The sequence below is a fragment of the Teleopsis dalmanni genome, chromosome 1 (assembly GCF_002237135.1).
Source record: "Teleopsis dalmanni isolate 2A chromosome 1, ASM223713v2, whole genome shotgun sequence".
Classification (NCBI taxonomy): domain Eukaryota; kingdom Metazoa; phylum Arthropoda; class Insecta; order Diptera; family Diopsidae; genus Teleopsis; species Teleopsis dalmanni.
Genome location: NC_051846.1, coordinates 13,856,534 through 13,871,652, shown reverse-complemented (window position 1 = coordinate 13,871,652; position 15,119 = coordinate 13,856,534). Strand labels below are relative to the sequence as shown.

Here is a 15,119-nt window from a genome sequence, read left to right as displayed (position 1 = left end):
AAATTGCACAACTAAAATTCTATGTTTTTATTCTATGTTTTTTATTGGCTCTTCTTATTGTAGATCATAGCCGCAGAGTATTGGTATAAGTATTTTATTAAATTTTTCAAAACTCTTTCTAATCTACTATAAAATCAAATCTTTATGGTATATTAATGATTTTCTAAGAGTGATCGCTCTATTCCTTTCTTGGTCCTAGTGAGTCAAATAAGTCACTTTATAGTTATCCTCTGAAGAAGGTTATTGAATTAATTCTCTAAAATTTTTTACACAAAAATTTTTCTTTAACCTAGTGAACCAAACTGGGATCTTACAGAAATTCTTATTTATACCGAATACATGTACCAAAGATCAGTAGTCTGTAGTCTACCATTCTTAATGAGTCAAGGAGATCTTCATAGTTTCTTTTGATACTATGATACTAAATGAAAAAATAAGTCAATTTTCCATTCTTCAAAATATCACTGAAACTAAGTGGAAAATTCTTATCCACACAATAAAATCTATTTTTTTTTATGCTAATAGTCAATAATAGATAATAAGTAATCAAATAGGTAATTCAGATCATATTTCCTTATTTTCGAAGTTGATAAATAGCCGTAATGAAAAGCATTTCTTCAATTTACAAAGTTCTGGAAATTTTAAATGCTCCACACAGAATGTCTTAACATTGTCTTAGTAAGATCTTAATACGATCATCCCAGTGTAATTCTTATAGGAAATTAAAAAAGAAACGAAATGTTCGATATGTAGTAAATCACACACAATATAACTAGAGAGATATCCAATAAAGTGAAATTGAAAGCAATCATTTTAGGCTTAAGCCCTTCTGTAGGAAGCTCCTCCATCATTCTATCACAGACATTACCATATGGGTCGTGTTTTCAGTATAAAATTTTACTGTAAGTTCACTATAAAAAGAGATTCCGTTTTCTTCGAAGTTGATATACGTCCATGAGGTAATTGGTTTAAAGAACCTTGGAAAAACATAAACGTTTGTTCAGTGATAGCTGTTAATTTCTAATGGAGCTATTCAAAAATCAACTGAATGTTAGTAAATATTTTTAAGCTCTGTTAAAATTAAAAAGTTTGTTATGCTCCTTAATGTGGGTATCAAGGAATAAGTGTAGGATCCTAAAGCATATGTAAAGTATAACACTGGCTGCCTTCCTTTCTGTTACAGCATATGTGATTCCCATGTGATTGTCTTTAGCATAAAAACTTCACACGCCAAACTTCACTCTGAGCGAAGTTTAGGACAATTTAACTATTTAAGACTTGATAGACACCATCTCTCGTAGAAGTGTTGCATAATGTTCATCTCTTTCATCTCTCATCTGTGATTAAAATTCTTCCCAGTATAAAAATTTTAAAGTCCATTTTTAAAATGTGTATACATAATATTAGGTTATCTGTGATTCATTTGTGGACATTCAATTCCAACCACATATAATGAAGAGGAGCAGTTGGAAGAATTTGCGAAAGAAACAAATCATAAATAAAAGACATGCAAATCAAATTATAATTTTATTGTTTTTTAAATAAGAAAAAAGTTATTACATTAAAAAAATCTGTTTTTTATAATGCTTTAAATATTCACATACCAGAAAATGAAAAAATAAAAATAAAATTTTAACTAAAAATATAAACAATAAAAATAAAATATTTTTAATAACACAAACTTATGGATTTAAATTCTTTGAATTTTCTTCTTCTTCTTCTTTCTGGTCTCTGGGGGTTCTAAACCGACAACATAAAGATTGCACATTCGGCAGTGCGCGTAGGACTTTAGGAGTTAACATTTACATTAATTAATTGGAAATTTAAATAATTACAAGTAATTACAGACACAATCGATTAGCAATTGTATCTGTGCGATTACTGCTTAATTAAGTGGCAGTGATATTGTTATAGACGGTTTTCCTTTTATGCATTTTTACAATTACAATTACAAAGAAAGAACAATACGAACGAAGTAGTGCTAAAATAAAATTATTTTTTTTTAATTACAAAAACAAAAAAATATTTCGAATATTTAAAATATATAAATCTTAAGCTTAGTGTAAATTATTATTGCCGTTATTACTAAAATAATTAACAAAATCGAATCATTAAAAAAACACTCCAAATATTGCAAAGTTTTCCAGTAACTTTCAAACTTTTGACTACTAACAACAGCACTGCAATTAACATCGAATTACTCCATCACTCCACTCCGCTCCATTCCACTCACATTGCTCAAAAGAGAGATAATTTCATTACGGACGTATTTAATTTTGATTATATATTTTTTATATTGAATTATAATTTATTAGATGTGATGTAAATGATCAGATATGGCTACCTGTGGGATTGTACATATATATTATTAGGTCCTTCGCAATGAAGGCATGAATTTAATTGGCTAACATATGTTTGCATTAGTTAGGGAACCATTAAGAACTATTGATCATTTTATTGCTTAATTTAAGTAAAAATATTACGACGGTTCTAAAGTTAAGGTTAGGCCTGTTGATCTAATGTATTGTAAGAAAAAACTTGACGATTGTGTTGGTTAGGTTAAGTTAGGTTAATACGGTAATCCTATGGATCCGCTTTATAATGCTGACTCATTCTGTCATTGTACAAACCTCGGTATTTACACATATTGACTTTAATCGATTTTATTTTATATAAACTTTGAATTAGTAACTTGTTTGGCAGTTATTTGTGTCGTTTATATCTAAACTTTAGATAATTTATATTTCTACATGTCAAGATATGTACTTCTGTTACAATCAGGGTAGTATTTGTTTGGTAAATTCTTAAGAAATTAACAAGTTAAGTTAAAATATCTAAACGTCACATGCAACACATATGAGATTTAATCTAGTTTCAGCTTTTCATATAGTAATCCTTAAGAGAGTTACTGATTCATAACATCTAAAAATTTCACATCTAAAAATAATATGGGTAAATTTTAGAAACAGCAAAATGGAGCTTCAATTTATCAAACGTGGTTAACCTCACTAATAAATACTTTTCAAAGTATAATTTCATATTATAAAAATAAAAATTTTGTTGGTTAATAATACTAGGTTTTTGTTTAAGAAACAAAATTTTTAGACAATGGTTGCAATAACTTCTTCGAACTAATTGAGTACTAAATGAAGCACATCAGCAGGGAAATACATATGTATATCAGATTGTTAGGGGAAAGATTAGAATCCATTTAAAACTATAAAAGTTCCTAATAAGAATTTTACGGTTGGAGATCGTGAGATTTAAGAATTTTAGCATATTGTGAGAATAATTCTCAGAAAATAAAAGTGTTTAGTTGAAAACCTATATTTAACAGAGAATACGTAAATCATTCTACATTTAGTTCGTTAAAAACTTTTGAGTCGGTGTGATACCAAAAAAAATTATATATAATATATATTTAATACTTATGTTAAGTTGTGGGGATATATAAAAATACTTTCGTTAAAAAAATTAAATTTAGTGGCAGTATAAGGATACTTGGCAAAATAATCATAGTATATAGTGTATATTGTTCTTTAGAAAGAGTATAAGACTAAGTAGCAGTGAGTAGTCGGTCTAAAAACTATATATAGGTATCACAAAAATAAAAATATAAAGATAAAGACTAATGTATATTTTTGTCTTTATACGTAAATAATGATCTGAACACTGCATAGGTTGTGTCATTCGTTCTTTAAATAGTTTGTCTTTTCAATTTGTAGTCTTCAGTTTTAAATCTTAAAAGCAGTATTTTGGGCATTGATAAAATTAGGAGAGGTTTAGGCAGTTTCTTTGATTTCGAAAAAATTAGTTCAAAAATTTAACTTCTTATATTGAGATATAAATTTTTGAAGTAATTTTTATATTTAACACCAAACATTTAGGTCATTATTTAATGTGATATTTAAAAATAAAAAGAAAAAATGATTGTTTTGAAGTTATTATAAAATTTTGAGGTTAAAAATGACTTGAAAAAAATTATTTTGTGATATTTAAAAAAATAATTAATAATTAAAAATAATAATTAATTAATTATTGTGTTAAAATGATTATAAAATTTTGCGGTTAAAGACGATTTGAAAAAAAAATTATTCGAAGTGATATTTAAAATAAAAGAAAAAATGATTATTTGAAATTATTATAAGATTTTGAGGTTATAGACGATTTGAAATACATACTCTTAATGTAAATTATCTTGCAATGTGAACAAGATCTTTTAGTGGGAACGTTTGTGGGAGTAATTCGATTTACAGCGAGATCCATTTTCAATTCTAATCCTGTTCCTGTTTTTAATGATGTAGCTCATCAAACGCATACACATTTATTATTAAATTAAGATATATAAATTTAGAAAATCGTCATCATTATCTTCTTCATTGCTTTAAACTATATATAACATAAACTATACATATATAAAGCATTATATATATATATATATGTATATATAATAAGTATATAGATGTAAAACTAATAATAATCAATTAAAATTCAACATTTATCTTAGGATTAATACTACTATAAAATAGGCAACAAAAACAAAATAATAGTTTTCTTAAAATTTCTCTCTGATATACATATAAAAATTTCTATATAATAATAATATCTAATAGATTTCTTTAACGATTTTTAAATACAATATTACAATATTACAACACTATATCCAACATTCCCTTAGCCTAATGGTATCTTAACTAAATATACAAATTAATTTCATAGATTTTCACTTAGAAAAAATCAACATTTACAAAAAAATTCTGCTATACAACATTACATACAAAATACTAATACATATACACACATACGAGTACACATAGAAGAGTATGTAAATAATTTGAAATCCTTCATTTAACTTCGCTTTCAGCGTATTCGGTAATCACACGCTTACACACACACACACACACACACACACATGTACGTACGTTTAGTTTCATTAACAGTAACAGTAAGAGTAACAGTTAGATTGCACATATTTACGGGCGTTTGTGAGTAAATGTGTGTGTGTGTGTGCACAAAATTTCATGCCTTACATTATTAATGAGCCGATTGATTGAATCCGAGCTTTTAACGACTGTACTCGTATTCCTCAATGTCCCTGTAATTCAGCACAAAACTAAATGTGATAATGTGTAGCGGATATATGCGTTCGTTGCATATTTACCTAACGGCTTTGTACATTATTTGTGGGGGAGGGGCTTACGACTGCTATACTGCTAACGTTCGAAGAACTTGGGGGCTCAAGACGTTTACGTTTTTGTTTGACTGTTGTAAGTTTGTGTGAATGCAGTTTGGTAAGTTGGTTTACACGCCGTTACAATCGATTTCTATTATATCCTTTGGTACATCTACGAATTGATAGACCAATCTCTGACCATCAACTTTAGCCAATATGCCCCGCTGGTAGTAGTAGCGTAGTGCACGCCCCATTGTTTCGTAGTTCATGTCGGGTTTGTTTTTATGCATGCCCCATAAACGCGAAACGGCTTTTGAGTCTACCAATTTAAATACACCCTTCTCCCGGTTGGTCCATTTAATAAAACGCGGACAATATTCACGATCTTGCAGCAGTTTAAGTAAAAATTCCCATAGATATGTTGTGGAACCCTCTCTACTGCGTCTCTTGACACCCATTTCTATTTTTGGTTTACGCGGTTTTTTCACTTTGCGCTGATGTGCGAAGCCGCCCAATTCTAGCATGTAGGAGAGATCATAATTGACGCTTGACGTTGCTGGTTGTATCACACTTTGCTGGTGTAGTACTCCGCTGGCAGATAGGCCACCACCGCTCGTGGAGCCTACACTGCTATTGGAAACATTGGAATGCTGTAGGTGATGCAGAGAATGCTGTTGATGATGTAGTGGATGGTGATTGTTTAAATTGCCGCTTGTGCGTGGTGGCGAAGGTGTTGTAAAGTACGGCGATGTTCCATATGCACCGTTACTTGTGAGACCATTCACAGGAGCATTGCTCGCACCTCCACCATTGTTACCAACATTTCCGCCATTATTGAGAGCGTTACCATTGGAGTTGAGTGTGTGATAATAGCTTTCTGGCACTGAAATATAAAATAGCGGTTAATAATTTTTCAAAATATATTTGATAAATTTAAAAATATTAAAAATATGACTATATATAAGCTGTTATATTACACGAGTATCATATATAAACCAAAATGTTTAAAAGGAATAGAAAACCTTAAAAATATTATTTAAAATTGGAATATTTATTAGAACAATCATTTGTGAAAATTATTAAACTATTACATATAGTATACAGTTTAACGAGTATTATCTTCTCAACGTATCTATTATAGGTTAAAAAAGTTAATAGTGAGGAGAATTTAAGTTTTGAAAAATATCGGTTAATGAATATTATCTGCTCAATGTATCATTCACGTGTTAAAAAATTAAAATATTTGAGGAGAATTTGTGATTCGGCACAATATCGCTTAAAGAATATTATCTGCTCAACATATATATTACAAGTTAAGCCAATACAGTAGTTTAAAAGTATGTTGCTTTACAGAAAATTTAAGATTCTTCTATACAAGTCCTTTGTAAGCCAAAGCATGGATTCTGTTTATAAAGTATATGTACTTATATACACATAAAATCAGGGCTTCGAACTGAAATTTTTCCGTTCCGGTTTTCGTTCTGGTTCGGTTCCGATTTTCGCACCGAAAAAAATTTCGGTTTTTTTCGGTTTTCGGTTTGGTTTCGTTTCGAAGCTTTGCATAAAAGGAAGAGATTTGGTCCAGTATATAAAACTAGTGTTTGACGCACATAATATAATGTTCAGTTTATATCAAGAGAAAAGTTCATATAAGTGAATGTATACGTAAAAAGGCAAATATGAAGATTGAATGTTAGAAGGTAAAAATAGAAGTTTATAGGTAAAGGTCTATTTGGACAACAAAACGAAGAAAAAAAATTATATGTAAGTTAAAAATAAAGACTGATTTTTAAAGCAAAAATGGTGTAAAATAAAAATTTGACGAACTCATAAAAATATGAATTGGTAGAATTGGAGGCCGAATATAGAAAATAAATTCTGGACACTAATGCGTATGAGTAACAAAATACAATTTTCCGAGATTTTGTCGATAATTTAATAATATATTTTTAATATGAAAAAACATTTTTTGGACCATTATAATATCAGAATTTATTTGAGTACAAAGACTTATGTAAAGTAGTATACAATAACTGCTATTAGAATGGAATGTTTTTGATATATTCTGTGTTTCTTTACTGGTCGTTATTAGACTTTTTTGACACCAAACATTTTGGAACTCCACCCAGGGTTTTTGAAACATTTACGGGAATATGCACATGAAATGTATAGACTATATGGAAAATAATATAAAATAGAATAAGGTCTAACGTTAGCGGATGACAGAAACTTATACGCAAGTACTTCTATAGATGGAAAGTACATTATTCGAAGAACCTTTTAAATTATACTATGTTGGAAAACGTCAGTCTACGGATACAAAGAGGCGCACCATATCTACGGTATATTAGTAGTAGTTGGTGATGCGGGTACATCCACTACGCGTGAAGCGGCTAGAAATAGATCTTCAGTGTGGCCATGTCTTAGTTATGGATGGTAGCTAATTTTAATCGTGAGAGGAAAAGTCTATTATGAAAGAATATTTGTAAAGAATAACTACCGACTATTTTTATCTAATAATGTAATAGGTACAAGAGTAGTTGTACTTCCTATATACATACACATATTTAGAGTTTGATCAAATTGAGATAATAAATTTTTGACTGACTGTTCAAATTTTTATTAACAATTATTATTGTTTTTGTTTGTATGTATCTATCATTTACATATGTATACATCTATAGATCAATAAAATAGCAAATCTAAGCTCACGTATACGACAACGAACTGCGGCTACATACCAAAAACAAAAAAAAAACTAAACTAAGCACCTTTAAAATTCTTTGGCATATTAGCAATTATAGACCCGATTGAATATGAATGTAGACAAATATGAATGTAAACATATACATACTCATACACATAAGCATATACATATCTAAGTAAGTATTTGCACGGAGAGTTGTAACTAGCGCTGATTTTTAATGCATATTTGATTACACATAAACAAACAAACAAACAAACAGGCAAACGAATGAACCAATATCTAGCATATGTATGTATGTATGCTTGTTTGTTAATGTTCGTACATATTTATGGTTTACATCCGGCGTCAAAATAAAGAAGAATGTTACAAAATGTAGCTTTAATAAAAATAAAAGTGTTTTTGCGTTTTCCCCCTACACGCCTCATCCAAACGATTCCTTTGTACACAATGTACGAGTACTCGTACATTTATTAAGATTCGCATATTGAATCGCATACGGATTCTGTTAAGTGCACACAACAGCGCAACAAAATAGAGAGAAAATCAAAATACAAATTGCAAAAAACAAAACAAAAAAAAAATGAAAAGTACAACAACGAAAACAAAGAGGAAAATGTTTCTCATACGTTTGTTCAACATTGGAAATGGGTGGCGGGGGGAATTATATTTGTGTGCAATAAGTGTTCATACAAAGCCAACATCATTATTTTAAGTGAGCAGCGACGTTTAAATGCTTTGATTCTCATGCTCATTCTAAAGCTCTCCAACGTTGCTATGTTGTTTTTGTTGTTGTTCGCTTAAAGTTCTCTGTGCTCTGCTCATTTGCTTTGCTTTGCTTTGCTTTGCTAGAACATCGGCTTGCATGCATGTAGTTGTGACCTTCAGAATTTGCGCAAAGGCAATGTGTCGATGACCACAGATTCATTGCTGCATACATATATACACATACAATTCCGCACATTTGCGTAAATATACATATATATACATTTTGGAGCAAAAGCAAATGAATGCATATACACATTCAATCATATAAAAATATTCTCGTATACATATTAACGAATTCATATGATACGCGCACATATTTATGCAGTATAATTGCATGTGAAGAGCGCAGGCAGTGTCGGGAAGTAAAAACTATTAAAACACATCTATCGATGTCTGCTTTCAGTTATTATTATTCTTGTTTTTGTTGTTGTTGTTGTTGTTGTTATGATTATTATTGTGTGCGAGTTATTCTCTGCTATTCTCGGTCATCAATTCCTAGCAATAATAAAAAAATATTGTTTATGGTTTGTTGGGAACATACATATTACGACTAGTAAAATATTTTGCACTTTTTTAACATTGTTGTTGTTGTTTTGTTGTTGTGTTGTCGTTTTGTTGTTTCTATTTTGTTTACGCGATAAATGTTGATAAAATCTAATAATAAAAATTATTTATAATTAAAATAAGTATGTTTAAGGATTTTGAGTAATCATTTCGCTTGCATTTAATTGGGGGCCACTGGGAATTCGAATTTATTACTTAAGTAATTTCTGTTTGCAAATGTATGCAAATCGTCGTAATAAAGATAAAATGAGGAAATTTCAAAATTTCGAAATAATATTTATTTTAATTTATTAAAAAGATTTAAGATTTATAAACATATCAAATTTTTCGAATATGTGTGGGTTTTGACAAAACAAAAAAAAAACACTTAACAATAAAAAAATATAATATTTAAGGTATTAGCAATTATTTTTCACAAATAAAAATACTTTTTATGGTGAATCTTGCCATATCTTAAAGACAAGAGAATATTTTCCTTCGATATTTCGATACGTAATATTCTAACTGGAGGAAGAAAGCAATTACACCAACATTCACTAATTAATTAATAATTAAGTTGCACTTCGAAAAGATCAAACTTCATATTAATTGTATTTATAAACTAAATTCATAGAAGTTACGAAAAAAACCCTTAAAATATGAAAAACTATGATTTAAGACCAATAAAATGATTTTACAGTCAGTATTTCACCCCCAAAAATAAGACCCGTATCTTTAAAATTTTTGAATTTATTTTAGGAATAAAATTCACTTTATATTTTAAATGTATTTATTAATTAAAAAAACTAAAATAAAAATGATTACATCCACAAGAAGTTATAATTAACCAATGCTTCTTGAAAATGGACTTAATAAACAACTATCGTTAGTAAAAATTAAGGTTTTTGAACCTAGTCATAAGCGCCTTTCCAACAAAATGAATTATGGCAACAGACATTATATTAATGAAGCCTGAAATTATTGTAGAGCAGTTTATCTAATAACAAGCTTTTATCTGTTTAAGCCCCCAATATAAACACCGGAATATATTACTTCGTAATATACTTAGATGAATCTAGCCCACTAGGTATTAAGCCTTTCTATTCCCATCTCTCCTCCTTGATTACTGGACTGAAGTGCTCTTCAATCTTAAGAGGGTTCAAGTCTCTTCGTAATGTACATTATAGCGTTAGGTTAGGTTAGGTTATACCGATGATTCCAACGGATCCACTTAGGTCTATAGGCTCGTAGTGTTACCGTATAAACAAAAACTTAAGAGTTAGAACCACTTAGAATGTTTGGCAAAGCTTAAAATGCTGTTCAGATAAGGGTTTTGCCATTTCGCCAAGATCCTCAAAATAGAAAGCCCCTAAAATTATAAGGTGGCGCCGCGCCTTCCATCAGTCCCTCCACAACTACGGCAGATATGGTTGAAATGGAGATTTAGTCTCCTAGCATGGTTACCTAAAATACAGTGACCTGTAAGTAAACCTACTAAAATACTGATACCTCTACGGCGTATTTCAATGCGAGAGATTGATTTTCTTTAATTGGAGCGTAGTCAAATTGCATACAGATGCCTGCTTATGATTGAGTCTTCCCATCTTTTGTTAAAAGGTTTGACACAGAAAGAACTCAATGCCAGTTTGAATGATATAAACGATATGCCCAGATTGTTTAACACTAAAGGTTAAGAATTATGAATATCTATTCAGCTCAGTGCTATTAAAAGATCATTGGGAATACTCAGCAGTAATAGAGAATCTCTTTAGAAGGTCCAAAATATCATGAACTCTTACAAACTTATAAGGATCGAATTGGAATTTTTAAAAAGGCTCTACCATACATTACACAAGTACTTGTACTTTAAATTTTTAATGCAAAAACTGTAAAAATTAATTTAGGTAAAATTAGGCTTATTGTACACAACCACTAGGTTGGGGAAGATGGTAATTCTTAAATAACAAAGAAAAATTTATTTAGAATAAGACAGATTTAAGACTATATAACGAGTTAGTTTTACCTGCATTGTCTGTGATAGATTATCGTCTCTATTTAGAAGGAGATTATGTTTCGAAACACGGTTCTAAGAGACATTAAAACCTTCCCTGACATTAAAATTCGTCAACAACAGATATATTTTGACTTTTATTCGAAATTCCGATTGTTTCTTATTCGCGGTTAGGGATAGTTGTAAGCACTTTATGTATATTATTGTAGTAGTTCTCTGTCCTAGTGTTTATTAGGAATTGGGAGATATATATTTATATAATGATTTCTAATACTTAAAAATTCAAATCCATATTTTAATATAAAATATATATTCTCATGAATATTGCAATATTGTATTAAAGGTAATTAATACTAGTCATTTGATAGATCTTAATCATTTATATCGTTGCAGTTTCAGATTTCTAAAATTCCGACTATAATCTTGACTCATTTGTTGTTAATCAAAAATTGAATTCCAGCTTTAAAGATATACAAAATATTACACATTTTTTCTACTGAAAAAAAATATAATATTATATATGCCTGCTTAGCAAATTTTTTAATGTGTTTATTTTAATTTAAAAATAAGCTATTAAATTTGTGTTAGTTTATCTATAACATTCTTGAGATTCATGTTATTTTCGTGAGAATTCTCACAAATGAGACTAAACAAATGATTAAATCGATATCTGATTATATAAAATTTACAATGAAATTGATAATAAAATATGAGAAATATTATGTTTTATATACGTAGTTTTGGAAATATGTCTGTCATAATATGGTATGTAGCAGTCTACTATTCTAAAATTCGATATTCCCAACTTTCAACTTTCGGGTTTACTTGTAGAGCCCAACTAGAGGTGTAAGTCTGATAATATGAGTGTCAGTGCTCACAACTTCGGCTGTTCTGACTAATTGAGGTTGGCTCCTTTAATTGAAGTATCGTAAGTGCTGTGACTAAAACCCAGAGATACGTACGTAAAAAAAACACCAAAGTTGTTAGATGGGCTTTGCTACCAGAAAATTCTTACAATAAGAAACTATTTTACTATTTTACTGAAATTGTTACTTGCAAGTGAATATTCTATTAAAATATCTTTAGATAAATTCCTGTTCTCAATTATAAATAACTATTTTTAAATAATTTAAAATACTGAAAACTTGCTCTTAATCGCTTTCATGGAGTAGGACTTCCATGACATTATATATGCAAATAATGAATGACTTTTAGGTCAAAATATCTAGCGAAAAGTTTTGGAAATCTTAAAATTAATAAATTCTATGACATTAAATTTGACATTTTATGGATTATAATTTTTGCTTTGTCCTTTTCACCTTGTGAGTCAATGCGACGTTCGCTTCCTGTTCCTTGTTTCAGGTTCGAAGTTTTTCCAATCGAGAGAGCAAATTACTACAAATGTTTACTCCTTTCGAGTAACGTCATACATGTAACACGTAACCTTTACAATCACTTTTGGTAACTGCGAGTACTAGCGACTACATTCGAAGACATCAGAGTTCATAAAATTCACATCCCCTCAAGCGAAACTTACAAACGAGAAACAAAGAAGTTGAAAGGACTCGCAAGCAGGAATAACGAAGGAGCAATGCCCTTTGTTAATTTATATGCAATTTATACTTTAAAAAAAGATGTGAATACATAGAGACATTGCATAAATGTAGCAGAAGAATATTTTATTTAGATTTAAGTTAACAAAAAAGAAAAAAAGATAGAAATACATACTTCCAACACTACGGTTCCATATGTTACGCAATGACGAAGAGTTTTGGTAGAGATTTGGATGCAAGAACGTGCCGGATGCCATATGCGTTGAATGCGGAGGACAATGCGGTGGTAGCCCCAGCCTTGCTTTGACTTCATCACTACATGGTTGTCCACCAGAACTCGAGCTATCTACATCGGAAACGCCACTGTCAGCGGGACTTGGGGGAAATGAGCCTGCAGAGGTTAGTAAGAGAATATAATATAATTTTAAATAATCAATATAAATTCAATATAATTAAAATTAATATAAATAATTTTTTTTTCTTATATTTAATTATTAATATTTCCTGGAAGATACTCACCTGTGGTTGCAGTATTGTAGTTTCTGTGATGAGCGTTGTGTATTGGACCACCGCTAAGTAAATTATGCAGCAACGGTCTGTGTGGAATAGCCAGCGGTTGCAGGTTGTTTGCCGTTCCTCCGGTTCCACTGCCATGTTGCATATGCACAACATGTTGCGAATGTTGCGTTGAATGTGCAACATTTTGTTCCGATTTAATGTTAATTATTGCAGCAGAACCAGAAAACGATGTCGGATTGTGTTGTTGCGGATGTTGATGGTGTTGCAAGTGAGGTGCCGGGCTGGTTGATTGCTTGATTACTGGAATTTCTGTATCTGTAAGTAATGAGATAATAAAAGTTATTGCTTAGTTAAAATATTAGTTAAATTGTTATAAATAAGCGAATAAATAAGAAATTAATCAAGTTCGCCAAACGCTTTACTAATATCAGAAATACTAATCGAAAGTAAAAGGTATAAGATATTCCCTTAAAGACATGAACTGAACATTTGCTTTTATTTATATATTTTTTCTAAGTTTTAATTTAGTTGTAGTTACAAGATTTATTAAACTAAACCTGAAATAAATGAATACAAAAAGAAATATTTTAAAGTAATTAGCATATAAAATCGATTTGAATACAAATCGTAAATTTCTTTCAAGGGCTGAAGGTTACATGTCAATGCCAAAGAGTTAGGTTCCTTGTATTCAACAATTATTCGATAAATATGTCTTCAGTAATTAATTCTATTTATTGTTACTTTAGTACAGAACTATTCTTATAAGAAGCTTAGAAAACGAAGATTTATACCTGGAATAACAGCAGAGGTTAAGGTTATATTACTTGATTGGTTTCGAAAATAATAAGATAATTATTTTGTCTTAAGGGTAGAAATTTAGAATTAATAAAAATATGTGTACAGAAATCTAAGAGCAGAACCATGTTTATTATATATAAATGTTATAATATATATACCAATTTTACAATCACTAAATAATTCAATTATATCTATATAAAGTTTTCTATTTAAAACTAGATATAGATATATTCACCATCTTTAACATAATTTCAACCATTCCTTTTACGCAACTTAAATTACATTATTTCTATACTATATCGATTGAATTTTAATAAATTATAACGACTTCCTGCAGAAAGCTATTATTCAACAGTAATTATATTACAAACGACGAGATAATTTGCTTAAAGAATAAGAATATACTTTTAAGATCTTATAATAATGTAAAATATAATTTAGAGGTGCTATTATATGGTATATCATTGATCCAATGAATTCTTTTCATCAAAGTTAAGTTAATAATCATCTGGTATGTTCCCCAAAATAGATTCTTATAAGAAAGAATATTAAATAAGAGGTAAAATAATTAATATACGGAATTTCAATTTTTAATAGCCACTATTGAGCTCAGATATGTTTAGACTAATCGTTGATTTAAATGAATTGTTTACATAATGTTAGGTCTTTAAGTTACTAATAAAAGAGCTATCTAATCTTATTCATGGTTCTATGGCTCTTAAGCGTTTAGATACAATTTGGCTCTAACTAAGCATATACTATTAATAATAAATATATTTTCTATAAAAAATGATAGAAAATAATTAAAAAATATAAAAATAAAATAAAATAATTAGTTAATATATTTGGTTGACTAGTTGATTAATCAGCAAATATCTTCTATTGACCACAATTATCAATTTTCTGCCACCTTATTGCCAAATTTCACGCCAGAAATCTTAAAAGAATTAAAAGAAAAAATCCATTCCACTCAATTTAGTTAATTTCACAGATCTTTCATTCTTATCGATGAAAAGTCTATCAAACAGTCTGATAAACATAGTTCTCATG

General features: G+C 29.4%; 1 protein-coding gene across 4 annotated transcripts in view; it reads right to left on the bottom strand.

Moving 5' to 3' along the window:
* Nucleotides 1–4,639: 4,639 nt before the first annotated feature.
* The window catches only part of LOC119676147 (ecdysone-induced protein 74EF), a 70,917-nt gene continuing 60,437 nt past the window's right edge, over nt 4,640–15,119 (bottom strand). For 2 of the 4 annotated variants that reach the window (XM_038087393.1, XM_038087400.1), the window contains exons 5-7: nt 13,272–13,586; nt 12,928–13,143; nt 4,642–6,056 (exon numbers count right to left, since the gene is read on the bottom strand). In XM_038087393.1, the coding sequence (XP_037943321.1) occupies nt 5,302–6,056; nt 12,928–13,143; nt 13,272–13,586 (1,286 nt within the window). In that variant the 3' untranslated portion in view covers nt 4,642–5,301. Of the gene's footprint in view, nt 6,057–12,927; nt 13,144–13,271; nt 13,587–15,119 lie in introns of all 4 variants that reach the window. The other 2 variants (XR_005252238.1, XM_038087383.1) reach the window with 2 other exon arrangements.